The sequence below is a fragment of the Balaenoptera borealis genome (assembly GCF_965194805.1).
Source record: "Balaenoptera borealis genome assembly, chromosome: X".
NCBI lineage: Eukaryota > Metazoa > Chordata > Mammalia > Artiodactyla > Balaenopteridae > Balaenoptera > Balaenoptera borealis.
The window spans coordinates 83426355-83450812 of NC_138881.1; the positions used below are offsets into that span (position 1 = coordinate 83426355).

Sequence of the window (24458 nt, forward strand, 5' to 3'; positions counted from 1 at the left end):
AAGTCTCTGATACATTTTGGATAAACAAAAATTATGGAAATTAGGTTCATTGGTTACCTCAGCCAGATGATGAAGGTCAACATCATTAGTGATAAGACATGTAGATAATATGTTCCCTTCATGTGATAAACATGGCATTTTACCTTTGTGGTCTTCCCCCCCGAAACATATAACCTCAGTCTAATCAAGAGGAAAATACCAGGCAAACCCAAATTGAGGGACATCCTGCAAAATATTTGACCATTACTCCTAAAAACTGTCAAGGACATCAAAAACAAGGAAAGTCTGAGAAACTGTCACAGCCTAGAGGAGCCCAAAGAGATTTGATAACTAAACGTGATGTGATATCCTGGATGAGATCCTGGGACAGAAAAAGGACATTTAGTAAAAAATAAGGAAATCAGAGTAAAGTATGAACTTTACCTAATGATAATGTATCAGTGTTGGTTCATTAGTTGTGACAAATGTACCACACTAATGTATGATAATAATAATAGAGGAAAGTGGGCATGAGGTATATGAGAACTCTGTACTATCTTTATAATTTTTCTATAAGTCTAAAATTATTTTAAAGTAATTTATTAAAAAATTAGGTGCCTTAGGAATATTATATTTGATATGAGATGTAAAATTAGAAATTCTAAAATCAGGAAGTTCCTGAAAATAAAAAATACCATAAAATTTTTTTATACTTGATAAAGAATAGATAATGCCCAAGATCACTATCATCTAGCTTTTTCTTTAAGAACAAAGTATTCAAATATAATTTGATATTTACTGATATACTGATTATTATTAATCAGTATTTCAAGTACTATATGTTACAGAAAACATGAAAATAGTAGAAAATGATTAAAAGAGTGTCATCCCTGTACATGGTAATATAGGTGAACATAATTTATACAACAACAGAGAATAGAGTGTTGATTCCAATCTTTTATGCATCCTTAGGGAAAGCACTATCTAAATGAGATAATTGCTTTACACTTCATGGAGATGCCATACAACTAAAACACTTGTAATACCAAGGAATTCTAAGAATTTCAAGGACTTTACTAAATGAAGAGTTAGAGGAAAATACAGATGAGTGAATCATAAAGAGTATAAGTTTTAAAATGTATCAATGGAAACTCAGGCTCAGCTCTTGCAATATGTGGCATTTTATGGACTAAGACAAAATAAATCCCTTTGAAAACTTAATACCATTTTTGACCTTGAATACTCAATGTAAATTTTGCCGTGAACAAGAACCCCAGTTAGCAAATTACTCGGCTGTATTATTGAGCGTATGAAGTCACATGAGCACTTCTGGCTCTTTAGAATGAAAATATTGTATGAGTCAGCTTTTGAATTTTCAAAGAATTTCTATTGGTCTGATCTTAACACATTATAGCTACATAAAAATTATCCTCAACATTTGGATCAGCTATTTTTAAACAGAATATTTTGGAGGTATGACGAATATCCTAAAAGACAAATAGCCATTTCGTATTTATACCAGAGTATATTAAATTACCAAGGCCTTCAAATACCCCACACTAGAAATACCTATTTGTAGAATAGGTACACTGGATCATTTACCTCTTCTTTCAATGGCATTTTGGCTTCACACCTTCTGCCTCCATAAATCCAGCAGCCCAGTTGCACTCTTTTCAAGTATGTTTAAATATTGGATTGAGAAGCATATATCCTGCGACCTCATAAAATACTTTTGCCAAAGAATATGTCATCAGATTGAGATCTAATAGAGACCTGCATTATACAAAAATTACACAAAATTATACACAAGTGATTGAGTCTAAAATATATTTACTTCCTGCTGAATTATAAGCAAGGCACAGTGCTAGGTGCTGTCAAGTCTAAAAATTAAAGCTGAATAAACCATAATCCCTATCTTCAAGGAGCGTACAGTTCATTGGAGGACACAAATATAGAGGGAAATAATTTTAATATGGTACATGTACATAATTCTATAATAGAGGTAAAAACTAAACTATATGGAAATATGGAGGAAGGAAGGATTAGCTTTTACTAGGGACCTCTTGGAAGCATTCATGGCAGTAAAAGTATTTGAACCAGGTCCTAAATTAATGGGTTAAACTTTGACAGGTAAAAATGGAATAGGAGAAGGGGAAGTAAGCGTGGGATGGAAGCATTTCAGACAGAGGGAGGCTGAAGGTGGAAATGGGTACAGTGTTTACAAGTAGTCCAGTGTGACTAGAGTAAGAAGTCAGATCACAGGAGGTCAAATAGATGACACGGGAGTTTGAACAGCATTCTGCATGCAATGGGGAAACCGTTAAAGGTTCTTGGGCAATAGAATTTCAAAATCACACCTGACATTTGAATGATCTATTGGACAGTCACATGAAGGATAGATGGAAGGGACAGAGATCATTTAGGTGATGCAATGATAAGCTCAAGTTTATGGAAGTCAATTCGTTAGCTTAATTTTAACAGCTTAGAATGTGTGGTAAACGGCCTCTGAGATGGTCCCTCGTGATCCCAACCTCCAGGTATTCATGTCCTTCTAGTGTGAACTGGGCCTAGTGACTTGCTTCTAATAATAGAATATGGAAAAACTGATGGGATGTCATTTCTGAGATTAGGTTACAAAAAGACCTAGCTTCCATTTTGTGTGCTGTCTCTCTGTCCCTCTCATGGATCACCAGCTGCCATGTTGTGAGGACACTTAGGCAGTCTGAGGAGAGGCTCACATGTTCAGGAGTCAATGGCTACCAGCAACCATGTGAGTGAGCTTGGGAGACTATCCTGCCCTGGTTGAGCCTTCAGATAAAATTGAAGCCCTGGCCAATGGTTTGACTGCAACCACATAAAAGACCTTGTGCCGCTGGCACCACCCAAACTAAACCCAGATTCTTAACATATAGAAACTGTGAGATCGTAACTGTTTATTTTTTAGCCACTGAATTTGGGGGTAATTTGTTAGGCAGCAGTAGGTAACTAATGCATATAGTAGGTCAAATTCAATATCTAGCCTGTCTTGTCTTTGTGCTAAATTATCAAATATTTCATCTTTGTCATTTCTGTACGTAATATGGCTTGAAAATTACTGGATTATTAATAACATCCAGAATATTCTCCATATTTCTTTGTATAATCTTAACTATTATATTTGTTGTAGAAGTATTTCCCCCCTGGTAATACTTCTAGTTGTTTGCGCTGTGTGTAAAGTGCTCATTCAAAAATATCTCTGTGATCCCTTGACATTTAAAGCTGTTGGAGGGACTTCCCTGGCGGTCCAGTGGTTAAGCCTTTGCCTTCCAGTGCAGGGGGTGCAGGTTCGATCCCCGGTCGGGGAGCTAAGATCCCACATGCCTCATGGCCAAAAAACCAAAACATGAAAGACCGGAAGCAGTATTGTAACAAATTCAATAAAGACTTTAAAAATGGTCCACATCAAAAAAATCTTTAAAAAAAATAAAGCTTTTAGAGAAATGAAAGATACAGGATTTATATGTAAGAGAGGTCTTAGGAACCTATTTTGTGTTTTTTGTTGTTGTTGTCATTGTTTTTTAAATAAATTTATTTATTTTATTTATTTATTTTTGGCTACGTTGGGTCTTCGTTGCTGCGCGTGGGCTTTCTCTAGTTGCGGCTAGCGGGGGCTGCTCTTCGTTGTAGTGTGCAGGCTTCTCATTGCGGTGGCTTCTCTCGTGGAGCACGGGCTCTAGGCGCGTGGGCTTCAGTAGCTGTGGCACGTGGGCTCAGTAGTTGTGGCTCACAGGCTCTAGAGCACAGGCTCAGTAGTTGTGGCGCACGGGCTTAGTTGCTCCGTGGCATGGGGGATCTTCCCGGACCAGGACCTGAACCCGTGGCCCCTGCGTTGACAGGCAGATTCTCAACCACTGCACCACCAGGGAAGCCCCTAGGAACCTATTTTGAAATTAGACACTTCTCGTATTTTCTGTTTATTCTTTTTAGGAAAACAAATTTGTTTTTAAAGTTTTTGGAGTACCATAGTTAGAGAACAGTAACTTTGAGGATTTGTTGCCACTTTGATAATGGGGGGAATAAAAACCTACTGGAAAATAATTAAAGAAGTTGCTAATCAGTTCATTAGTCAAGTGTATCTGCTGCACATTATACAGAAACAAATTGGAAACGGTGCTGTGTTAGCCAGAAACTCCCTCTCAAATAAAGTCAAGAAGGAAGATAAACTAAATTGACTTTCCTTTGTGGTTGATTTCTATCTAAGGAGATCTGTCTCTAAAACACTGAATGAAGAAACTTGCACCTATGCATAGATTCAAGCTTCCACTAAGACTCTGCACTATGCCTTAGTTCTACAAGATTACTTTGAACTATATTTAATCAGTCTGTCTTTAGTTTTTGCTTTTGGTTTTGTTTGCATTTATAACCTGTTGACCATTTTCATTTTCTGAATGCTAAATATACTTAGAAAGAAGAGGTAAAAACTAATAACACCTTGCTCACTGCATTACAACAATGGTTTTGTAACCCAATCAAAAGGATTAAATAGCTGGATACTAAAAGGTTACCCAAAATTCTGCCCATGGACAAAAATATTTGTCAGCAGTTAGAATGAATCTGGTCCTTCCCACTCTCTATGGTGCCTTAGCTATAATCATGGCAGTGAGGCATTGTAGCCTGAAAAAACATAGATTTTCAATTATAATTAGAGTAAATCTTCCAGAGAGGGCTCTTCACAAGGTCTAAAGTTCTCTAAAGGGTAAAAGGGATGACTAAAATCTAACTTAAAACAATATAATCCTTCCTCTCCTCTCTTGATACTGACCTTCAAATGTATTGGTGTTTTTAAAAGCCAAATCCTATAAGAATTTGCAGCTTCAGAATTGGAACTCACTTGAGTTTCATTAGGTTTGAGCCAGACACCAGCATGTGTCATTTTCTGAAAGCAAAATAATTTAGATTCAAAGCAGTAGCCTATGAAGGAGAAACAGATGACCTGGCAATTGCATTTAAGACTCCCTTTGGGGACTTCCCTGGAGGTCCAGTGGTTAAGACTTCGCCTTCCAATACAGGGGGTGCGGGTTCCATCCCTGGTCCGGCAGCTAAGATCCCACATGCCTTGCGGCCAAAAAACCAAAACAGAAGCCATATTGTAACAAATTCAATAAAGACTTTAAAAATGGTCCATATCAAAAAAAAAATCTTTAAAAAAAAAAAACCAAAAGACTCTCTTGGTATGGACAGATGTACATGATAACTTATTTTGATATATCTTTTTATTTATCTATTCCTTTAATTTTAGTACTCAATTTTAAAAGAGCTCAGAAATATTAGACTTTTGATATACACATATATATAATGGGCATAAGTCTGAAATCCACAAATTTGGGTACGTAAGAAATGTAACTTTATTTTTTGTAATTGAACTTAATTCTATCTTGAGACCCTATCCTACTGGGTAGTACCATAGAGAATGAGAAAAAAAAACAGAGAAAGATATATATAATTTTATACCTCATATACTATCCCCACCATACCGTAAGCATGTAATACCCATTCATTAGGAAGCGGATTACATGTTTACTCCATTATAGATTATCTAGGATTATGTTGAATTTACTGATGAGAAATATGAGCAGAGAAATGCTACTGTATACAAAGTATTTTCCTTTCCAAAGGCATTAATTTAAGTGATTGGCCTATGATTATCCATCTGCTTTAGCAGTGAAAGATCCCTAAAGACAGTGCTTGTCTTCTATCCTTTTCATACTCAGTATGCTGTTGGCATTAGCAAATATTTGCCCAAAATGGCTCAATTCAGGATCCAGAAGAGAGAAATATATGAACTGCAATGAGTCATTGATAAGATCTGAGTGAAAAATCTTTACATTTTTTTAAAGGCTTAGATGAATGGACACAGCTTTCTATTGTTTTGTTTATCTTTGTCTTGTTTCACACTCCCTCCCCAAGGGCATGTGTGTGTTTAATGAGAAAAAGAAGAGTTCTGCAAGTGGGAAATGCCAACTAGAAATGGACACTTTCACAGGAGTGGAGATAAAGATAAACTATTATATAATTTACCCCTGTTCACAAAATGCAAACCAGATTTTTTTTTCATTGATTTGCAAAATCTACAGTAGAATTTTCTGGTAATTAGCATCTTGCTGAGACTAAGTGAAGTAATACTTAACTTTAGAATGGTTTAATGGACTTCAAGTCATATGGCATTGTTTTGCATGTTTTTAAAAATAAGGTTGTAAATTAAAAATACAAAGAAAGTCTTAAATAACTCAATATCACCAAGTTATTATTAGAGAATTGATCATCAATATGCAACTGATTAGAAGATATAAATATACGAATCCATCATGTATAAAATGGTAGGTGCTGCAGAATTTTAAGCTGTGAAGGCAAGTGCTTGACAAATACCAATTACCTGTAAAGATAGTCTAGAAGCCAAACAGTGGTTTAGCATCCTTGTTGGAAACTTTCTTTAGAAGGGAAGATGCGTGACCTTCAGTTCCTTTGCTAATCATCAGTTACAGACACTTAAAATTTTATATTTATAATAATTCTATAACTTTCTAGTAATTGTTCATACAGTGACATTGAATTTTCTAGACAGGATATATGCATATATCTCTCTTGAGCTCTCAGGAAGGAGAGAGAAGGAGAGAGAGGGAAAGTGAGAAAGAGAGGGCATGAGCAGGGAGATAAGAAAAGTAAACTACCTACTACTTACTACTTATAGGCGTGGTAAAAATTGCCCATTCCTCATGGGTAACCTAACTCCCCCATTCACCCTGACATTTCCTCCCAGATATTAAAAGCCAAACTAGAATTCTGTTTCTGAAGCAAAGGAAATTAAAGAAAATTCAAGTCAAGAGGATAAGGAGAAGAGAGTTAATTATATTTCATGAGGGTCCCAATCCACTTAGATCCTTACTAGGGTACTCAGCATTTTTTCACTGCGGCATTTGCATTTAGCATTTTTTAAATTGGGATGAAATGATTTTTATAGGTACTGGAGGAATCATTATGAGGTTGCCAAGAAGTACTGAATATGGTAACCAAAGCAGGGAGGAGGGTAGGTAAGTTCATCTCACAGAGGAAAGCAAACTTTCCTTCTCTCAAGTCATCTTTCTGGTCAATATTGCCTGTGTATCACATGCAATGAAAAGGGGGGCAATTATTGAAGTACTCAACAGGAAGATATCATGACCTAAAATAAGTCTTTTATGACTCTATCCATTCCTGCCATATCCGGAGGGAATGCAAATATTTCTACATTGCTATGCCATGATACACTTGAGCTGGCAAGGGAAGGACAAACTCAGAGTGACGGTTCTTTTTTCCGGTGTTCATACATGCCTGTGTGTGTGTGTGTGTGTGTGTGTGTGTGTGTGTGTGTGTGTGTGTGAGAGAGTGCGTGCACACACGCGCACCTGAGTGCACATGCCAAAACAAATTTGGCTTCACTGATTGCATTCTAGAATTTCCTTTCCATTACATGCCCTGGACAAGTGGGCAGATGGGCAGCATAATCACAAAAACATCACAAAAATAAAAATCACAAAAATAAATGTGGTTCTAGAATTCTAAAGAGGAGGTGTTTTTCTTTTCCTCTTAGGAGAAATAAAAAGTATCATGTTTAAATTACCAACTAGGATCATGGACTTTAAAAGCATTGTTTTGTTCTGTAAGGATTGTGAAAGAGTGTTGCAAAGGGAGATAGTGAGATCTCCTAGAATGCGTTGAAAAGACAGTGGCTGATCAGTTTTCTGGTGGTTTTGAGACATTTTTTAAAAGCCAAGAAATATACTGAATAAATAGTCTGAGATAAAGGTGAAAAGTTAAAAAAGCAAGCAAGAGTAGAAAGAATAAGGGCCTCAAGAAAGGATAAGTATTAATATCAGAAGGTATATCCATTATCAATTGCTGTATAACAAACCACCCCAAATTTAATGGCTTAAACCAATAATTCATGATGCTGCAATTTGAGCAGGCCTCAACTGGGCAGTTGCCCTGCTAGGCTCACCTAAGGTCACTCATACGGCTACAGTTATATGGAGGCTCTGCTGGGTCTGGATGGTCCAGGGTGGACTCGCTCACATGCCTGATGGTTAGTTGGAAATGTCAGCCCAGCATTTCCAATCTCATGGCCTCTCCAGAAGGAAGTGCAGACTTCTTATATGGCCTGTGCAGTGTTTCAAGAGGTCAAGAACAGAATCTACACAGTCTCAGGAGGCCTGGGTCGGAAGTCACACAGTGTCACTTATGCTGCATTCTATTAGCCAAAGCAAGTCACAAAGCCAGTCCGGAGTGAAGGGGTGGGGGAAATAGATTCTACCTCTAGATGGGAGAAGCTGCACATAATATGTGTTCATATTTAATCTATGATAGAATTTAAAGGACTGTGAAAAATAATCATGGCCAAGTCTAGCGTATTCTTAAGTGGAATCATTTTTAATATCCACCATTTTCAAGTACTCCTTGAAGAGCCTCCGTTTAACATGTTTTAAATGTCTCAACATATATTATTCTTGAATCCGTTGAAAGATAGTAGTACTGAGAAATATTTACATCTTATTCACTCAAAAAGCATTGAATGCCAGTTGGTGTCAGGCACTGTGATTGATCTGTCACTCTCAAATCTATCAGCAGCCTGAGATGTAAATTGATTCTTTGCTGCTTTATTATAATAATTGTTGAACTTTCTTTGTAAGTGCATTACTGACCTTTGATAGAAAAAAGATTAATTCATATATTTATTCATCAAAAACACAAGAAGTACCCTTCCCTATCAAACTCCTTCAATTGTCACACTTCTACTGTCCCAGAGATTCAAATAGTATCACATCACATGAAATTGTAGTTGGAAGGGAAGGGGAAAACTAGTAAGGTTTATTTAAATTGAATTCCAAGCATATAAGACATCCTCTTCCCAAGAAATGAAAGCTAGTAGAATATTAAATCAATAATATACATACTTAAATGAATATTATTTAATGTGATAGTTAACCATTATGTAGAGTGTCTAAAACCAAAGTGATTCAGTTGTCATTACAGCAACGAAGTGAAATTTATAAATGGATTGTCACTAGCTTCTTTTCAGTTTGTTGTAGAGTGTTCCTCTGAGGAGAGAGAGGGAACCAGAAATAAAATTAATGCACGAGACGCGGTGTTTCTGCATCTCCATTTTTCCACCTCAATTTTAGTTTTGATGTTATTTCCCTGTGGAGGCTATCTGAAAGCTAAAATCCTGTATACAAATCACTTAGACCGTGTCCTTTTTACTGACTAGAAGTCAGCTTTCCTATAAAATATACCACAAGATATTACTTTAACAGTTTTGGTTCAAGGGGCACCAGGCTCTACAGACTACCTGAGCTCCAGCAGTGGCACATTCTTTTAGGTGGGACTCTAATGCTTGTCTGAATCATTGGGCTAACATTCTATTCATATTTTCATCTTAGAAAGGCAAGTTAAACTCTACTTTTAAAGGAGGTTTAAAAAAGAAGGCTTAAGAAATAGTAAAAGAAAAAGATCCACTGAAAAATAATTTTACAACCCATTCAGTTTCTTGAGTATATATTGCAGACCTACTCTGCATCCAAGCTTGCTGTCCCTGGCTGCTATGGAAATAGCGGAGACAAATTCAAACAGTATCTGTGCTTGAGGTACTTAGAATCCAGTTGGCGAGACAAACTGAACACTTAATTATGGACTCAACTTGGTATTCAAGACTTTCCATGGTATAGTCTTCAAGAAACCTTTTCTGCCTATGTTTTTTCACTACTTCCCCCGTCACCTACCCTCTACTCCAGCCTAACTGAATGATTCCCTTTTCTCTGACTATACCTTACCTTTCCTACCTCTATGGCTTTCCACACCATTTTCCCCATATCCACTCTTCAAGGCCCATTTCAAATACAAATTCCTTCATGAAGACTTGCTGCCTGAAAACATACACATCACTCCCACCCACTCGCCCCCAAATCCATTGCTGTTTCCCCTTGTCCCTCTGTCATTGCACTTAATTCTTTGTGTTATAGTTGTCTCTTTATCCTATCTCCACCACCCATTAGATGTGGAGTACTGGAAGCAGAGACACTGTTTAGCTCTATCTCCTCCAGTACCTAGCACTTAGAGGCAAAATAGCTATTTAGTTGAATTAAAAGTGAATGCAAGAAAATTTTGTGACCATCTGCCAAAATGTATAGTCCCTGTGACAGTGTAGGAGACGAGGTAGCTTTTTTTCTTGGAAGTTTGATAAAAAATATATACTCCTGTAAAATGAATCACTTGGCCAAAATTTAACCGCTAAACTAACATTACTGTATGTTCATTACTCTGCATAATGTGTTTCTCATATATGTAAAAGCACATTATTTAGTCAGAACTATCGTGTTAAATTTCCCCAGTAATTCCTAAGGGCTGTCAGCTGCTCTTTAAATCTTGATTTTCTGTCAGGAGGAATTAATAATCTTGCCTTTGAGTGAATTTAGAAGCAATGAGGGATTGAGCAGAAATATTTGAATACCGTCTCCGTGGTAAATTGGATATCCGATTTTCAACTTAGCCTTAATAGGAAAAAAAGGAATCAATTGAATTCAGCACCTGCTTTTTCCTTTTTAATATTTTCTCCCCTTTTTAAGTGAGTTAGAATGGAAGGGTATAGTTCTTTCTCAGTGTGGGGAGGGAGGAGTCTATTTTCATTCACTTTGAGAGGTTTCTCAAATTCCAGTGAGCCTTAATATATGGACAATCCATATAGCTGACTCTGTAAGGTGATCCTCTGGAAATCAAAGGAAAATTCAGTACAATAACACAGAAATTGATTTGCATGAGATTTAAATAGTGTTTATTCTACAAGCAAAAGCATTCCTCTCCTCCCTCCCTGCAAACGAATTTTGTTGTCACATACTGATACTAACACATTGAAATCACAACTCAGTTTCTAAAACCAAACTGCCCTATATATCCAGAGATGTTAACTTATATCAAGCTAATAAAATATAGCTCTTAATTTTTAGTTTCAGCTACACATCTGTACATGACCTCAGATTAAAAGTTCATTAAAATTACAAAAGGTTGAGAGACATTGATAAATAGGCTTAAAACGTTGTGGGTTTTTTTTTCGCCTCCAATCACTCTTTTTTTCTAACCCAAGTTGCATCATGTACCATCCAGCAGTACATTTAGCTGTCATAAGGCTGCTGATGGAAGATGTCCATCTGCTAGGCAGTGCAGAATTACAATCACTTTCTCAGCGAAGCAATAAGGTGGAGAGTGTATTTCTTTCTGTGTAGTATGACCTCATGTGTGTCACTCACTTCCACTTTTTTTTCAACCAGGCAGCAGTTTGCTCGAAGTTAACTTTTTTCATATAGTTAAGAGGAAATGTTAGCAGACACAACTCCAAATTATTTCTGTTTGCAACTCCAATCCTATACTGAGCATTTGAATATAGATGTGGTTCACGTTCATGACAGTCATTATACTTTACATGAAAGAATGAGATCAAACTGTGGGGACCTCAATCAGAAAGAGCTGAATGCCCGTGGACACCTCATCCTTTCTCCCTGCCTCCCCGACTCTTGCTAGGGATCAATGGTATCACCTATCAGACCGATGGTAAAACTTTACAAGAAATCATCTTCTGTCTCGCTCAGATACATTACTTTTCTAGCTCAAACTCCGCTTGGGGCATGGAAGGTTTTCTCTGGTTAAGTTGACCAGACCTACTCTTCTAGCTTTTGCAGTCCTAGAGCGAGAAGAGTATAAATGTCAACAAGCAGAACAAGATGAGTATAACCAGAAGTAGAAAGAAGCCAGGGGATGAAGGCCAAAATCTACTTAATCACCTGTGGATAATTGAGCATTATCAGCAAATCCCTGAGCTTTTGCTTCAAAAGACGTTGAAACATGACCAGCATGCCTCTTACTTTGCATACATGCTGTTCTTTGAATTTCTATCCAAGCCTGTGCTTTTAAAATCAGCCTCACATTAGATGCTTGATAACCCTTCTTCTTACAAGTCACTCTAACTCCAGAATCTCCTTTGAGGTGGCTTCAGGTTTTCCGTGCCTCATTTCAGTTTCCAGCATTCCAACCTTTGCTCCCACACAACTAACATTTTTGCTACCAATCTGGGGCAAGAACTATCACTCATCTAATCCTCAAAGAATCTTTACAGGATAGATATCGTTATCCTCATTTTATAGATGAAGCACTTGAGGCCCAGAGAAGTTAAGGAAGCTGCCGAAGGTCATACAATGGCTAAATGATAGTTAGAATTGATCCCAGATCTGCCTGATTCGGAATCCTTTGGTCTTCACATTGTTCCATGTTGCCTCCCTATTTAGGAATCTTATTTAGATATATATATATATATATATATATATACAGATATATATATAGATATAGATATATATAAATATAGATATAGATATAGATAGATATAGATATATATTTTTTGTAACATCTTTATTGGAGTATAGTTGCCTTACAATGGTGTGTTAGTTTCTGCTGTATAACAAAGCAAATCAGCTATATATATCCATATATCCTCATATCTCCTCCCTCTTGCGTCTCCCTCCCACCCTCCCTATCCCACTCCTCTAGGTGGTCACAAAGCACCGAGCTGATCTCCCTGTGCTATGTGGCTGCTAGGAATCTTATTTATATTTGCCCTTCACATATATCTATCCTATTGGAACTAAGTTGCAGTAAGTTTAGCGTCAGTTCTTGTGAGCTGGTCTGGGTTCGACATTGCTGATGGAAATTCTCCAGTGACCACTGTGATAGATCTAAGTTCAAACCCATGCTCCAACGTCTGACAACAGAAACCACTCTCTTCTAGGGAAAGGAGCAGAACTGAGGATGCCAGAACGCTTTCTGCAATCCAAAGCCAAACTCCCCAGTCATTCATTCATTCATATTCTCTCTATCACTAGCCCCCCCCCCCCAAAACACACACACACAATTTTACATCATTTTTAATCTGGAGAATTTGTTCCTCTCTTCTTTTCTGATTACTTGGCCCTACAACCTGCCCACAACAGTATGACTCACTCTCTGTGACTCTCCTTGAGGGCCCTTGTTATGAGTTCTCATTTCTGTGCCTCCTTTTTGAACATGCTCTAAAGAGCAGGGGTAGCCTTTGGCGGGAAAGAATAGCATGTCAGGATGGCTCTGTAAGCCATGTTGCTTTTCTTAATCATGAAAAGGCACCACTATTCAATGATATGCCCTAGTTTTCTAATCTAATCGAATGTACAATGATACGGGTATTGGGGATTAAATACAAGCCCACTTCTATCCAAAGCTGACAATGCCTTTAAAGCAATGTGTAGTATTTTGCTCATTTCTTGTGACTGGTTTTTTCATAGGCCATACATAATTTTTCTTGTATGCTCTGTGCAAGATGACACCTTGGAAAGAAAAAATATCTATAAAAAGATTAATGTAACTTGGTCTTCTGGCTCATGGTTTGATTTAATTAATTGACCAAGTTGACTCTAAACCTTTATGTTGCTTTGAAAGTTTTTTCTTGTCACAATAAGAACTTGAAAAATGTCCAAGCAGCTCACTAATTTACCTGCAACTGAAATAAGTGAATTCATATGTTTGTTATTAAAAGGAATCTATTTTGGAATTTTGCTGAGTTATTTGTACATGAAAGCCCACATCGAGAAATCTGCCCATTTATAAAATGACAGGTAAAGATTTTCCCAAGTGCTGGGAAAATATTTTATCTAAATTTTAAATGAAGAAGAAAAGAAACTAATTTGAAAACACTTTAACATTTTTTGTGATTTTAACTTGCTTTTTAATCGATTTGTTTGATTTTATTCACCTATGATCCAATTTGTAGATAGGCTGACTTGCTAAATGGCTTCAGTATTTGGGTTTAATTTACTGTAAAGTGGATCTTAGAAATTAAAGTTTCAGGTTAAAACTTGTCTTTCAGGTCTTCTTGCCTAAGTGTATATGGAAATATGGAAATAACCTAACATGCATAAACACATTCAAAATATTCTATAGCTCTTAAAAAATGTTTTTAATTTTGAAATAATTTTAGGCTTACAGGAAAGTCACAAGAAATACAAAAATAGTCCAAAGATGTTGATATACTCTTTACCCAGATTCCCAAATATTAATATTTCATCACATCTGCTTTATCATTCTTTCTCTTTTTAGATACAGACATACACACATGCATTATTTTTTCTGAATGTTTGGGAGTAAATTGTAACATGATGCTCCTTTACCTCTAAGTACTTAAATGTACTTAAGTATAAAATTAAAACATTCTTTTATGTAACAGTAAATTTATCAGCATCAGTAAGTTCAAATTGATAAAATCCTATCTAATTGATAGACTTTATTCAAATTTCATCAATTCTCTCACTAATATATTTTATAGCAAAATAAAAAAAATGCAAGATCACACATTGCATTTAGTTATAATATCTTTTTAATCCCCTTTAATCTAGAACAGTTCCCATGCCCAAAATGCATAACCTGGCTCTAACCGTGAGGAAACATCAAACAAATCCACATTCTACAAACTAATTTACCTGTACTCTTCAGAAATATTATACTTCTTTAAGTTATGGCATGTCTCCAGTAGAGTACACATGCATATTTTCCTTTTTAATTTCCTCTAAGAAAAAGAAAAACTCAAAATAATACCTAAGTATGTTTTCAAATAAAGACCTATTTTTGAATGTCAAAGAAAAACACTCAAACTCTCAAATTTTAATTTAAACATAGAATGGCCATTTCAAAAAGAAGTATTATATAATAAGTTAAGGAAAATCTATCTTTCATATACAGATTTCAGACAATTGCTTGTTCATTCTGAGTTGAGCAATATTTCTTCCATGGGATTTTAAACTAAGAACATTTTGCTGCTTGTTGAGTACTTTTGTTTCTTACATTCTGCCTCATAGCCATCTCCCACTACCATGCATATGACACCACCACCTAACTCTGAGCCCAAAAGTCTAGAAAAGAGTTCTTAATGGCATATGAAGTTCTTACGAATCTTTCCTCTAAGGAGGGATAGGTAAGGGCAATTGGGAAGATTCATCTCCCCAAAAAGACCTCCCACAGGTCCTCTACCAATTCAGGCTGCATTTAGTTAAATAAGATCTTCCTATAAAACACAAGTAAGAGTATCGCTATCAATATTTTACACTTCCATATTAATTACTCCACTCTGACTACTTTCTGGTTTGTAAGTGAATAGAATATTTTGTTGTGGAGCAGGGAGAATGGGAGAAGTAATGTAGAGCAAGGGTTATTTGGTGAAAGGGTTAGGGTTAGAGGTGAGAGTGGCTCTTTGGGCCCCTATACTAGGGAATTATAAGTAGCAAGAGGGCCCTGTACATCCACTAAAAGGCAGGGAAGGAGTGCCTAAAAATAGGTAGAAGGCCACCTACTTTGCAATTTTGCCTGGTAACACCAATCTGGGCAGCCGAAGCCTGGTTTCGAGTTTGTCACATCCGCAAATGATAATAAACTAGATCAGTAACACTTCCTGGTTATTGTCTGATTGTATGAATTTTGAAACTAATATTTGCATTGTTATGATTCAGTAAAACATGTGTGTCATGGTAAGTTGTTTATTTTTTTAATTTTTTTCTCCATAATTTGTTTAATCCAGTGGCTATTTTCAGAAGTCCCAAGGTGGATTTCTCAACTCTGGTTATTCCCAAAGCATAGAGTCTCCCATACTGCCTATTCTACATATAACTTCCTTCCTAAGACATTTTTTTAATCCCTATTTTCCATCTCCCCATTCTCTAGAAATGGCGTTGTGAAGGTAAAAGCCAAAAAATTATAGCATGAAGTCTGGAAAGTGAGGCAAATGGTCCACAGTTATGTATGAAACATTTCCGACTTATGATTTGTGAAAGTAGCACTGACTCAGCTAGTGATCATGGCAAGTGTATAGACTTAGACTTACTAAGACTTACAGAAGTCTAATTTTAGTCCATAACCGTGTGCCCTTGATCTGGTCACTAAGGCTGTCTAGGCATCAGCAGTCTCCCCTTGCATGAAATGAGGTTGTTGGACTAGATGATCTTTGCATTTTCTCCCAAGCTATGAACTCAATAATTTTGAGTGTAGGAACTTACAAAATCACTTAAGGGGGAAAAATTTCATTCATTTATAGATGCAAATTTATTGAGCTCCTACTATATACGGCATTCCATGGGAATGAAAAAGCTAGACATCTTAACCTTACTAAGTTATTTTGCTTGTACATATCTAGAGAAGAGAATGTGAAAAGTTTACATGAAAAATCAGGAAGTCAACATTGTAAATAAATAGATAATAAATTGAATCAGCAATTAATACAGCCTCAGTTAAATAGTGGACTTCCAGTGGATGGAATCAGAACATTCGGGGCTAAATTATATTTGAGAATACCTACTCTTAAGGAATAGGTTTTTATGCTCTGGAACCACCACCTCAAAATATAGCATCTAATCCATTTCACTCTTCACAGTTTTCTTTTTGAAAGTATAAATTTCTTTCCCATAAGATAAAGTAAAAAGAAAATCTCAAGATGGCTAGAGTTTTTTCTTTTAATGATAATACAACTCCATATGGAAAAGCAATATATGTGTTCCTATCTGAAGAACCCCCCCAAAATTAGAACTTCTAAATCATAGAATTTCAAAGAACTAGTAATAGTTGTTGACTTCTTAATCATTACTATGTGTATTCATTTACTAGGGTTTCTGTAACAAATACCACAGCTTAAACAACGGAAATTTACTTCCTCACAGTTCTGGAGGTTAGAAGTCCAAGATTAAGGTGTTGGCAGGTTTGGTTTCTTCTGTGGCCTCTCTCCTTGGCTTGCAGATGGCTGCCATCTTGCTGTGTCCTCACATGGTCGTTACTTTGTGTTGCCTATGTCCTAATTTCCTTTTCTTATAAGGACACCAGTCATACTGGGTTAGGGCCCACCCTAACAGCCCCATTTTAATTTAATTACTTCTTTAAAGGCCCACTCTCCAAATACAGTCACATTCTGGGGTACTAGGGGTTAGGGCTTCAACACAGGAATTTGGAGGGACACAATTCAGCTCATAATACTATGTTTCTTTCCAAAATAATGGACCTGGATTTATGTTATTCTTACTACTGTTTTGTGCACTGAATATATTTTAATTTTGGTTATATAATTGCCTTGCACATGTATCAGCTTATCACCATGTGCCAAGGATGTGAAATTTACTGCTTCAAAATACATCCTAATTAAGATAATTATATATTCACAACATTTTCATAGCATTTGATTTTTTTTCCTTGTTAAACATAACAGAGAATTGGATGTTGTTCACATATCACAGATCAGCCAATAAACCAGGCATTTTTACCATACGCTGTGTTGATAAGGATTTTTTTTTTCCCATGGCAACAATAAATTTTGTTGCCTTCAACTTCTAAGACTCCCTTAATTACAAACACAATGGACTTTTTACAAGGGATATTATATATGCAGCAGTTGTTTAAACCTGAAATAGAAAAATTAAGAGGGAAAATATTCAAGTCCAGTGTGGCCCAGTGCTGAAACACTATATTGCAACTTTTGACATTTTACTGAATCTGCAACTCTATTCTCTGGCTGACTTTAAAAGACTTTATTTAATGAGTAGGTCAAAAAAATGGTTGGGAAGATGTAAAAGTAAAAGAGTTTTAAGAAAGTATGATAAAGCATAAGGCCTAACTCAAATTATATGCAATAGATTATATGGCTGTGGTGCCAGCAGCCTGGATTTGTATCCTGACAATTCCCACTTACTAACTGACTTTACTTCTTTGTACCTCCGTTTTCTCATCTGTCAAAGGGGATAAATAATGATACCTATATTACAGGCTTGATGTGATGATGAACAGAATAATTCACATGAAGCATTCAGTACAGAGCCTGGCATAGAGTAAACTCTCAGCAATTTCTAGTTATATATTGGTGTATGTGTATATATGTATATGTGCCTATGTATATGTATACTTGTATATATATATACACACACACATATATTATGTATGTGAATACATAAATGTTAGAATGCATCTTCACATTTGCCACCCTCCCTTTGGTATACTATTAGGGTGTATGTAGCTCAATTACAGGCTCAATTACAATTATAGAGCTCCTCCTCTCACGGTGGAAGCTAGCAGAGACATAGTCAGCTGGCGAAATCAGTCTCAAATGGTACATCTTTCTGTAATCAGACATATAGGATCCATAGCAGGACGCCTAGTGATTGCCTCAGACACTACGTCTAGCCTAGAGGAGAATCGTGGCGCAGAATCCAAATCCCTTGCTTCCGTGCCTCTCAGTCCCTGAGCAATCTCTTGATGCATAGAAAGCTTTGTAAAGGTCCTTAAGTTTTTCTTTGGTCTACATGTGGCCTTTATGATTAACTCATTTTCGAGCTCTCGGAAGACAAAGACTACACCCCTCTCTCATACATTCCAGAGGTACCTGCTAGAAGCTTTCTCACACCTTAAACACTGAGTAAATCATGAAGTCCAATGGGATCCTGAAACTAACCCATAATCCAAGAAACTGAGAAAGGCTAAAGAGGTTCCCTCCTCTGGAACCACAGTAGTCTAGAAGGCTCAAGAAATTAGTGAACAGCAGGATGGATAGTGGTTACTGCTTGGACTACAGAGAAAAGGCTCCCTGGATTCGAATCCTAGCCCTGCAGCTCAATAGTTGTACGACTTGGGTGAGTTGTTTGACTTCTCTGTGCCACATTTTCCTCCTCTATAATCTGGAGATAATCAGATTATCTAATTTATAGAGTTCTGAAGTTAAGTAAATGTATATTTGTAACATGCTTAAAATAGTTCCTGGCACAAAGTAAGTGATAGCACTTACCCTAAGTGTGTGCGACGTAAGTAAAGTCAAATAATGGCTGACACCTCCTAGCTACTTAAAACAGTGGCCCCAAAACTAGTCTGTTCCACACAGGTCTTCCAGACCAAGAGCCACTATAAATCTAGTAGAGCTCTCCCAACAAGGCAGCTGTATATCTCTCAGCATTTGTGTTGGGGTTCGTCAGACAGAAGAGTATAAGTTGTTCCCAGCCAAGGCCTTCCTGAAGAGGCTTAAAAAAACAGGCTGGTGGGACATTTGGTATGTGTTTCTTTGATGCTTTACAGTCTATGTTTCTAGTGTCTGCATCATTAGCGTGTGTCTCTTTTCTGGGCTTACACTCTGTCATTACTCATCTGTGTCTGTTTTGACTTAAACTGGTCCCTGGAAGAGAGGAAGAATTTGGATCTCATTGAGTTCTAATACTTCTGTATGATGATAGCTCTAGCACCAACAAAGAAACATTTGCATGTCCGTTGGCTGCAAACCAGATCTTCAGAAAAGCAGTTATATGGCAACCTTTATGAAATGCAATCTTCCTTTACCTTCAATTCCATGTTTTATTTCACTGTATGGTTTTTAAGTGAGGGAGGTAAGAAGAGAGAGCTAGCTACAAGGTGGAAGTTGAAATATTTTTACAGAGACATCATTATAGTCAATGTGATTGACTATAGTTGTAAGTAGGGTGAGTGGGAGAAAACCTTATTAAGAAAATGAGAAACAGCGATGAAGAAAAGGACTTCAGGTAAAAAACCTGGAAATCAGTGTTAGTGTAGGAAAAAGACTGTAAGGTAGAAAAGGAATTTTTTAATGAAAAAAAACAAATAAAAGGTGATTTTATTTTTATTTTAAATAAGACTGTGTCAAAGCGTTTCATAAATGATAAAGCTTTCTGTGACTGTAGAAGATGGTTATGCTTGTATAGCAAAGGCCGTGTTAATGAAATGGCTAGAGAAGTAACATTTTACCCGGTTTTATATGTAGATCTACTGTGTGCATTACTGTCAATTTTGTTGTAAACTTCCCCTAAAATAGGTTTTGTGGGCAACAGCAGTAATAGCAACCATCCTCATGACTCTACCATTCTACTGTGGACTCAGGAACTTTCACATGAGCATTCCAGCACTATATATCCCATTTTAGAGCACAGAACACCAACCAAAACTTCAAAGGGAGTATCCCACAACAGAGAAGCAGTTTCATTGGGTGAATCATGATCCTAAATATTTCAGCTGTGGCTTCAAGATCTCTGCTCTATTCCCAGTGGATATGATGGTAGAGAGAAGCCGTCAATTTTCCATGGGTTTTATGTCTGTTCCCTTCCTTCCAGCCAGAATCATCTTGGAATTAAACATGTATGGAAGTTGTAAAGGGACTCTCCATATGCTTACTGAGACTCATAGCTGACAGAGAAGAATAGACGCTTTGGAGAATTCATTGGACATAGATCCTCTACCGAGTAAAAGGATCGCCTCTGTTAAGTCATTCATCATCCACTTACTTATTTATTCAATAAAAATATACTGGGTGCTATATTAGTTTCCCAGGGCTGCCATAATGTATTGCCACAAACTGGGTGGCAAAACTAGAGGTTTATTCTCTCACAGTTCTAGAGGCTAGAAATACAAAATCAAGGTATCAGCAGGGCTGGTTCCTTTGGGGGGCTCTGAGGGAAGAATCTGCTGCATATCTCACTGCTAGCATCTGGTGGTTGCCAGCAATCCTTGGCATTCCTTGGCTTGCAGCTGCATCACTCTAATTTCTGCCTTTGTTGTCACATGGCCTTCTTCCCTCTGTGTGTCCTCTGAGGCTTTGTGTTCCAAATCTCTTTCTCCTAATAAGGATGCCAGTCATTGGATGTAAAGCCTGCCCTAATCCAGTATGACCTCATCTTAATTTGATTCCATCTGCAAAGAACTTATTTCCAAATAAGGTCACATTCGCAGGTAATGCAGGTTAGGACTACAGCGTATCTTTTTGGAGGACACAATTCAACTCACTACAGTGCCTTCTTTGTGCCAGATTCAATGCTGGATGCTGGGGATGGAAAGATGAATAGCATGCAGTCTCTGCACTCAAAGACCTCATTCAAATGGAGGTAGACATAAATATATAATATATTGTCATAAATAATATACGTCTCAACAAAATGCTCTGGGAACACAGAGAAATGGGCGACTAACATTGTCTTAGGTGACCAAAAAGCTTTCTTATGGAGCTGTCTTTTGAGGCATGGGAAAATAGATATTGGAGTTAATAAGTGAATTCATGGTCATGAGTATGCAAAGGGCATTACAGAAATAAGCAACAATATGTATAAAAAGATGATGTCATGAAAAGACCCAGCATCCTTCAAGAAAGTCAAGGAGTTGTAACTGGACTGTAGGGCTAGTTGTAGGGAATGGTAGGGTACACGGTTGGGCTACATAGGAGAGAATGAACAGGTGGTAGATGGTAAAGGGCTTCTATTTCATGCCAAGGAATTTGGCTTTATAATATATAATAGAAAGCCTCTACCAATACCATTGTGGATATTTTTTTAATCCTTAGGGTAACAATGAATGGACTTCAGTAGTATCATAAAATGAAGTGAAACAGTAGTTAATAAAGCGCCTTGCAAAATGAGAAAGGCCATTTTGATTTAGGGAAAATTATTGGAATTATGGAATAATTTTAAGGAAATGCATGTTTATTTATGTCTAGTATGTTCAGGAGCTTCAGCTAAGTTAACAAGATTCAGTCATTCAAACATTAGTAGAGGTCCTTAAGGACCCAGTTTTAATGAACAAATAGGGCTAAATTGTAATTAGCATATCAATTGTATGTGAATTGATGCTTATAAAGTACTTGAGGGGATTTGAAAAGTTTGTTCTCTTAAGCATTTTAAATATTCTCCTTATAATCTTATTTATACTATTAATTTTAGATTATCTATGGGGAAGGAGTTTGCTTAACAAAAGTAAACATCAACCCTAGTCCCTGGGAAACTGAAGAATTCTGAGTTAGTCACTTTTTATTTATTTAAGTAAGTATTGTATTACGTAACATCTGTGAACCAGATTCTGTCCTAAGTAGCAAGGATTCAAAGATATGACAGGACACATCACTATCCTCATATAACTGACAGTCTAGTGGGAGAGACTAAGGTGGAAACAAATAATCACGTTAAAATCTTTTGAGCTGGATAACGGTGTATACGGGTTGCTGGGTGAATGCGATGGAAGAAAGACTCAACTCTTAGTGGGAGAAGGGAAGCAGGTGATCAGGGAAGGCTTTATATTTAGGTTGAACTTTGAAGGATAAAAAGTGGTTTTCCTAGTAGACAAGGAGGCCAGAGTGGGTAGTCAGTATCTGAGGTTTGGGGCACAGCTCTTTAAAAAGCTGAGAGAAATGGAGGCTTTGCCACGGTCCTAGAACTGCAAAAAATGAAAAGTGTATGGTTTGGGGAAAAAAAAGTATATGGCTTGAGGTACAGATGTGAAGAGGCAAGGTGAGAGATGAGGCTGGGGAGTTGGGCAGCAGCCGAGAAGGGTTCTGACACAAAGGAGTTTGAACTTTTATATGGTGTAGGGTCCACTGACAGGTTTTAAGCAGAAGAGGGCCATGATCAAATTTGGGGTTTTAGAAAGTGACCTCTGGGAGCCATTTGGAGTAAGAGACTAGAGCAGTGGTTTTCAAACACTTTTTCTTTTATGCAGAGAAAACTTTTCCAAATAAAATCTTCTAGCTAACCAGGATAAGAGTGGTATTTTATTAGAATAAACGTGTGTGTTCAAAGGTAGAACATTTATTTACTAGGAGGTGGTGAAAACAGACGGCTTCAAACTAAAAAGTGTAAAATTGGGGATTATACGTTACAGCTCCTGTGTTACATCAGATTCAGCATCAAAATTACATCTGATTTATTACTGTACCATATTGAGACAACTCTGATTTGCAGTAATAAGTTGTTGTAAATAATGTTTTAAACAACTCTCCTTGCCATGTCAGGGTATTCTTCAGTTGAACTGATCTAGAAATATAAAAAAAGGACAGATACTGGGGGGAAAAGAAACCCTAAAAACAGTCACAATGGCTCAAATAATTTACCATAAATAGAGACATTCAAAACTTTTAAAAAATGTAAAAATCATGTTGGGGGATAAATGAGGAGTTTGGGATTAACATATATACACTACTATATATAAAATAGATAACCAACAAGGACCTACTGTATAGCACAGGGAACTATACTCAGTGTTTTGTAATAACCTATAAGGGAAAAGAATCTGAAAAAGAATATATATATATATATATATATATATATATATATATATATATATATATATAAAACACAACATTGTAAATCAACTATACTTCAGTAAAAATTAAATTAAATTAAAAAATAAAATAAAATTTAAAAAATTCAATTCAACCTATAGTATTACATCTCTATTTTATGAATTCACTTTTTGTTTCCATGTGCATGGTAGACACAGTAAATGTCTGCTGAATTAATATCACCAAGAACAAAGTAAAAATTTCACCAACAAAATACATACTTAAATAGCATGAAACCACAAGGATTTAAAATCAAAAGTAGCTCTCTCGCAAGAGAGAGAGGGCATATGGGGATATACGTATGCATATAGCTGGTTCACTTTGTTATACAGCAGAAACTAACACAACATTGTAAAGCAATTATACTCCAATAAAGATGTTAAAAAAAAAAAAAGTAGCTCTCTTCTACAGCAAGACAGATATTCACTGGTATTTGTCCTCTGGTCCAACTTCCAACTCTGATTTATACAATCCTGACCTACCAGAAAATTGGGATAGATATCACGTCATATCTATCCCAAGAAGATCAAAAAGAGGTCATGCTTTAAGAAAGAAGAGACTCATGTAAATTTGTATGGGGTTAGAGGAGAGATGTCCCTCTCCAGTTCCATTAGAAACTGCTGCTAAGAAGGGTTGGGAATAAACATCTTCGAATCCTACCCACCTTTCAAGATCCACATCACATTTCACCTTCTCTATGTGACACACTGATAGCTCAGTATTTCCTAAGGGTCGCCCAGATGCCAGGAACAGCACTAGATGCCAGAGATACAGACATAAAAAAGAGTAGCTCTCATTATAATTCCTAGCATCCGTTTTCACTCGCTTGTTTTTTAATTATTTTTCCCATCTATATACAAGACTCTAAGGCCCGTAAGAGCAAAGTTTCTGTAAGTTTAATTCAACATACTTTTATTTGCCACAAGCTTTGTGGCATGTCCCATGTTAGGTGTTAAAGATACAAAGATGTAGAAAAAAATCCTTGAGTAGCTTACAGTTCTAACCTGTATAAACCCTAGAGGGCTACTACAGTATACATATGCGTAGCCAGTTAGCTGTGAGGATAAATCCTTCAATGCTCTGGCTAGATCAAAAATGAGATTAAAATATATATTCTCCTTTTCAAATGTGTCATTTTGATTTCACTTTCTTATTGGGACCCTGTGGATGCCACATGAAACACCCTTAGGTTCCACTCCAGTTATATCCATACTTTATATCCTAGGATAGGCCATCACCCTACAAGGATTTTATTATGTTAACCATCGCAACA

The 24458-nt window shown here is 36.7% G+C and overlaps 1 protein-coding gene across 5 annotated transcripts in view; it reads left to right on the forward strand.

Moving 5' to 3' along the window:
• The window catches only part of DIAPH2 (diaphanous related formin 2), an 860940-nt gene that overhangs the window by 787168 nt on the left and 49314 nt on the right, over positions 1 to 24458 (forward strand). For 3 of the 5 annotated variants that reach the window (XM_082377062.1, XM_082377061.1, XM_082377059.1), the window contains one exon: positions 20888 to 20963. The exons of the other annotated variants lie outside the window; for them this stretch is intronic. In XM_082377062.1, coding sequence (XP_082233188.1) covers positions 20888 to 20963 — 76 coding nt within the window. The remainder of the gene's footprint in view (positions 1 to 20887; positions 20964 to 24458) is intronic. 5 annotated transcript variants of the gene reach the window in all.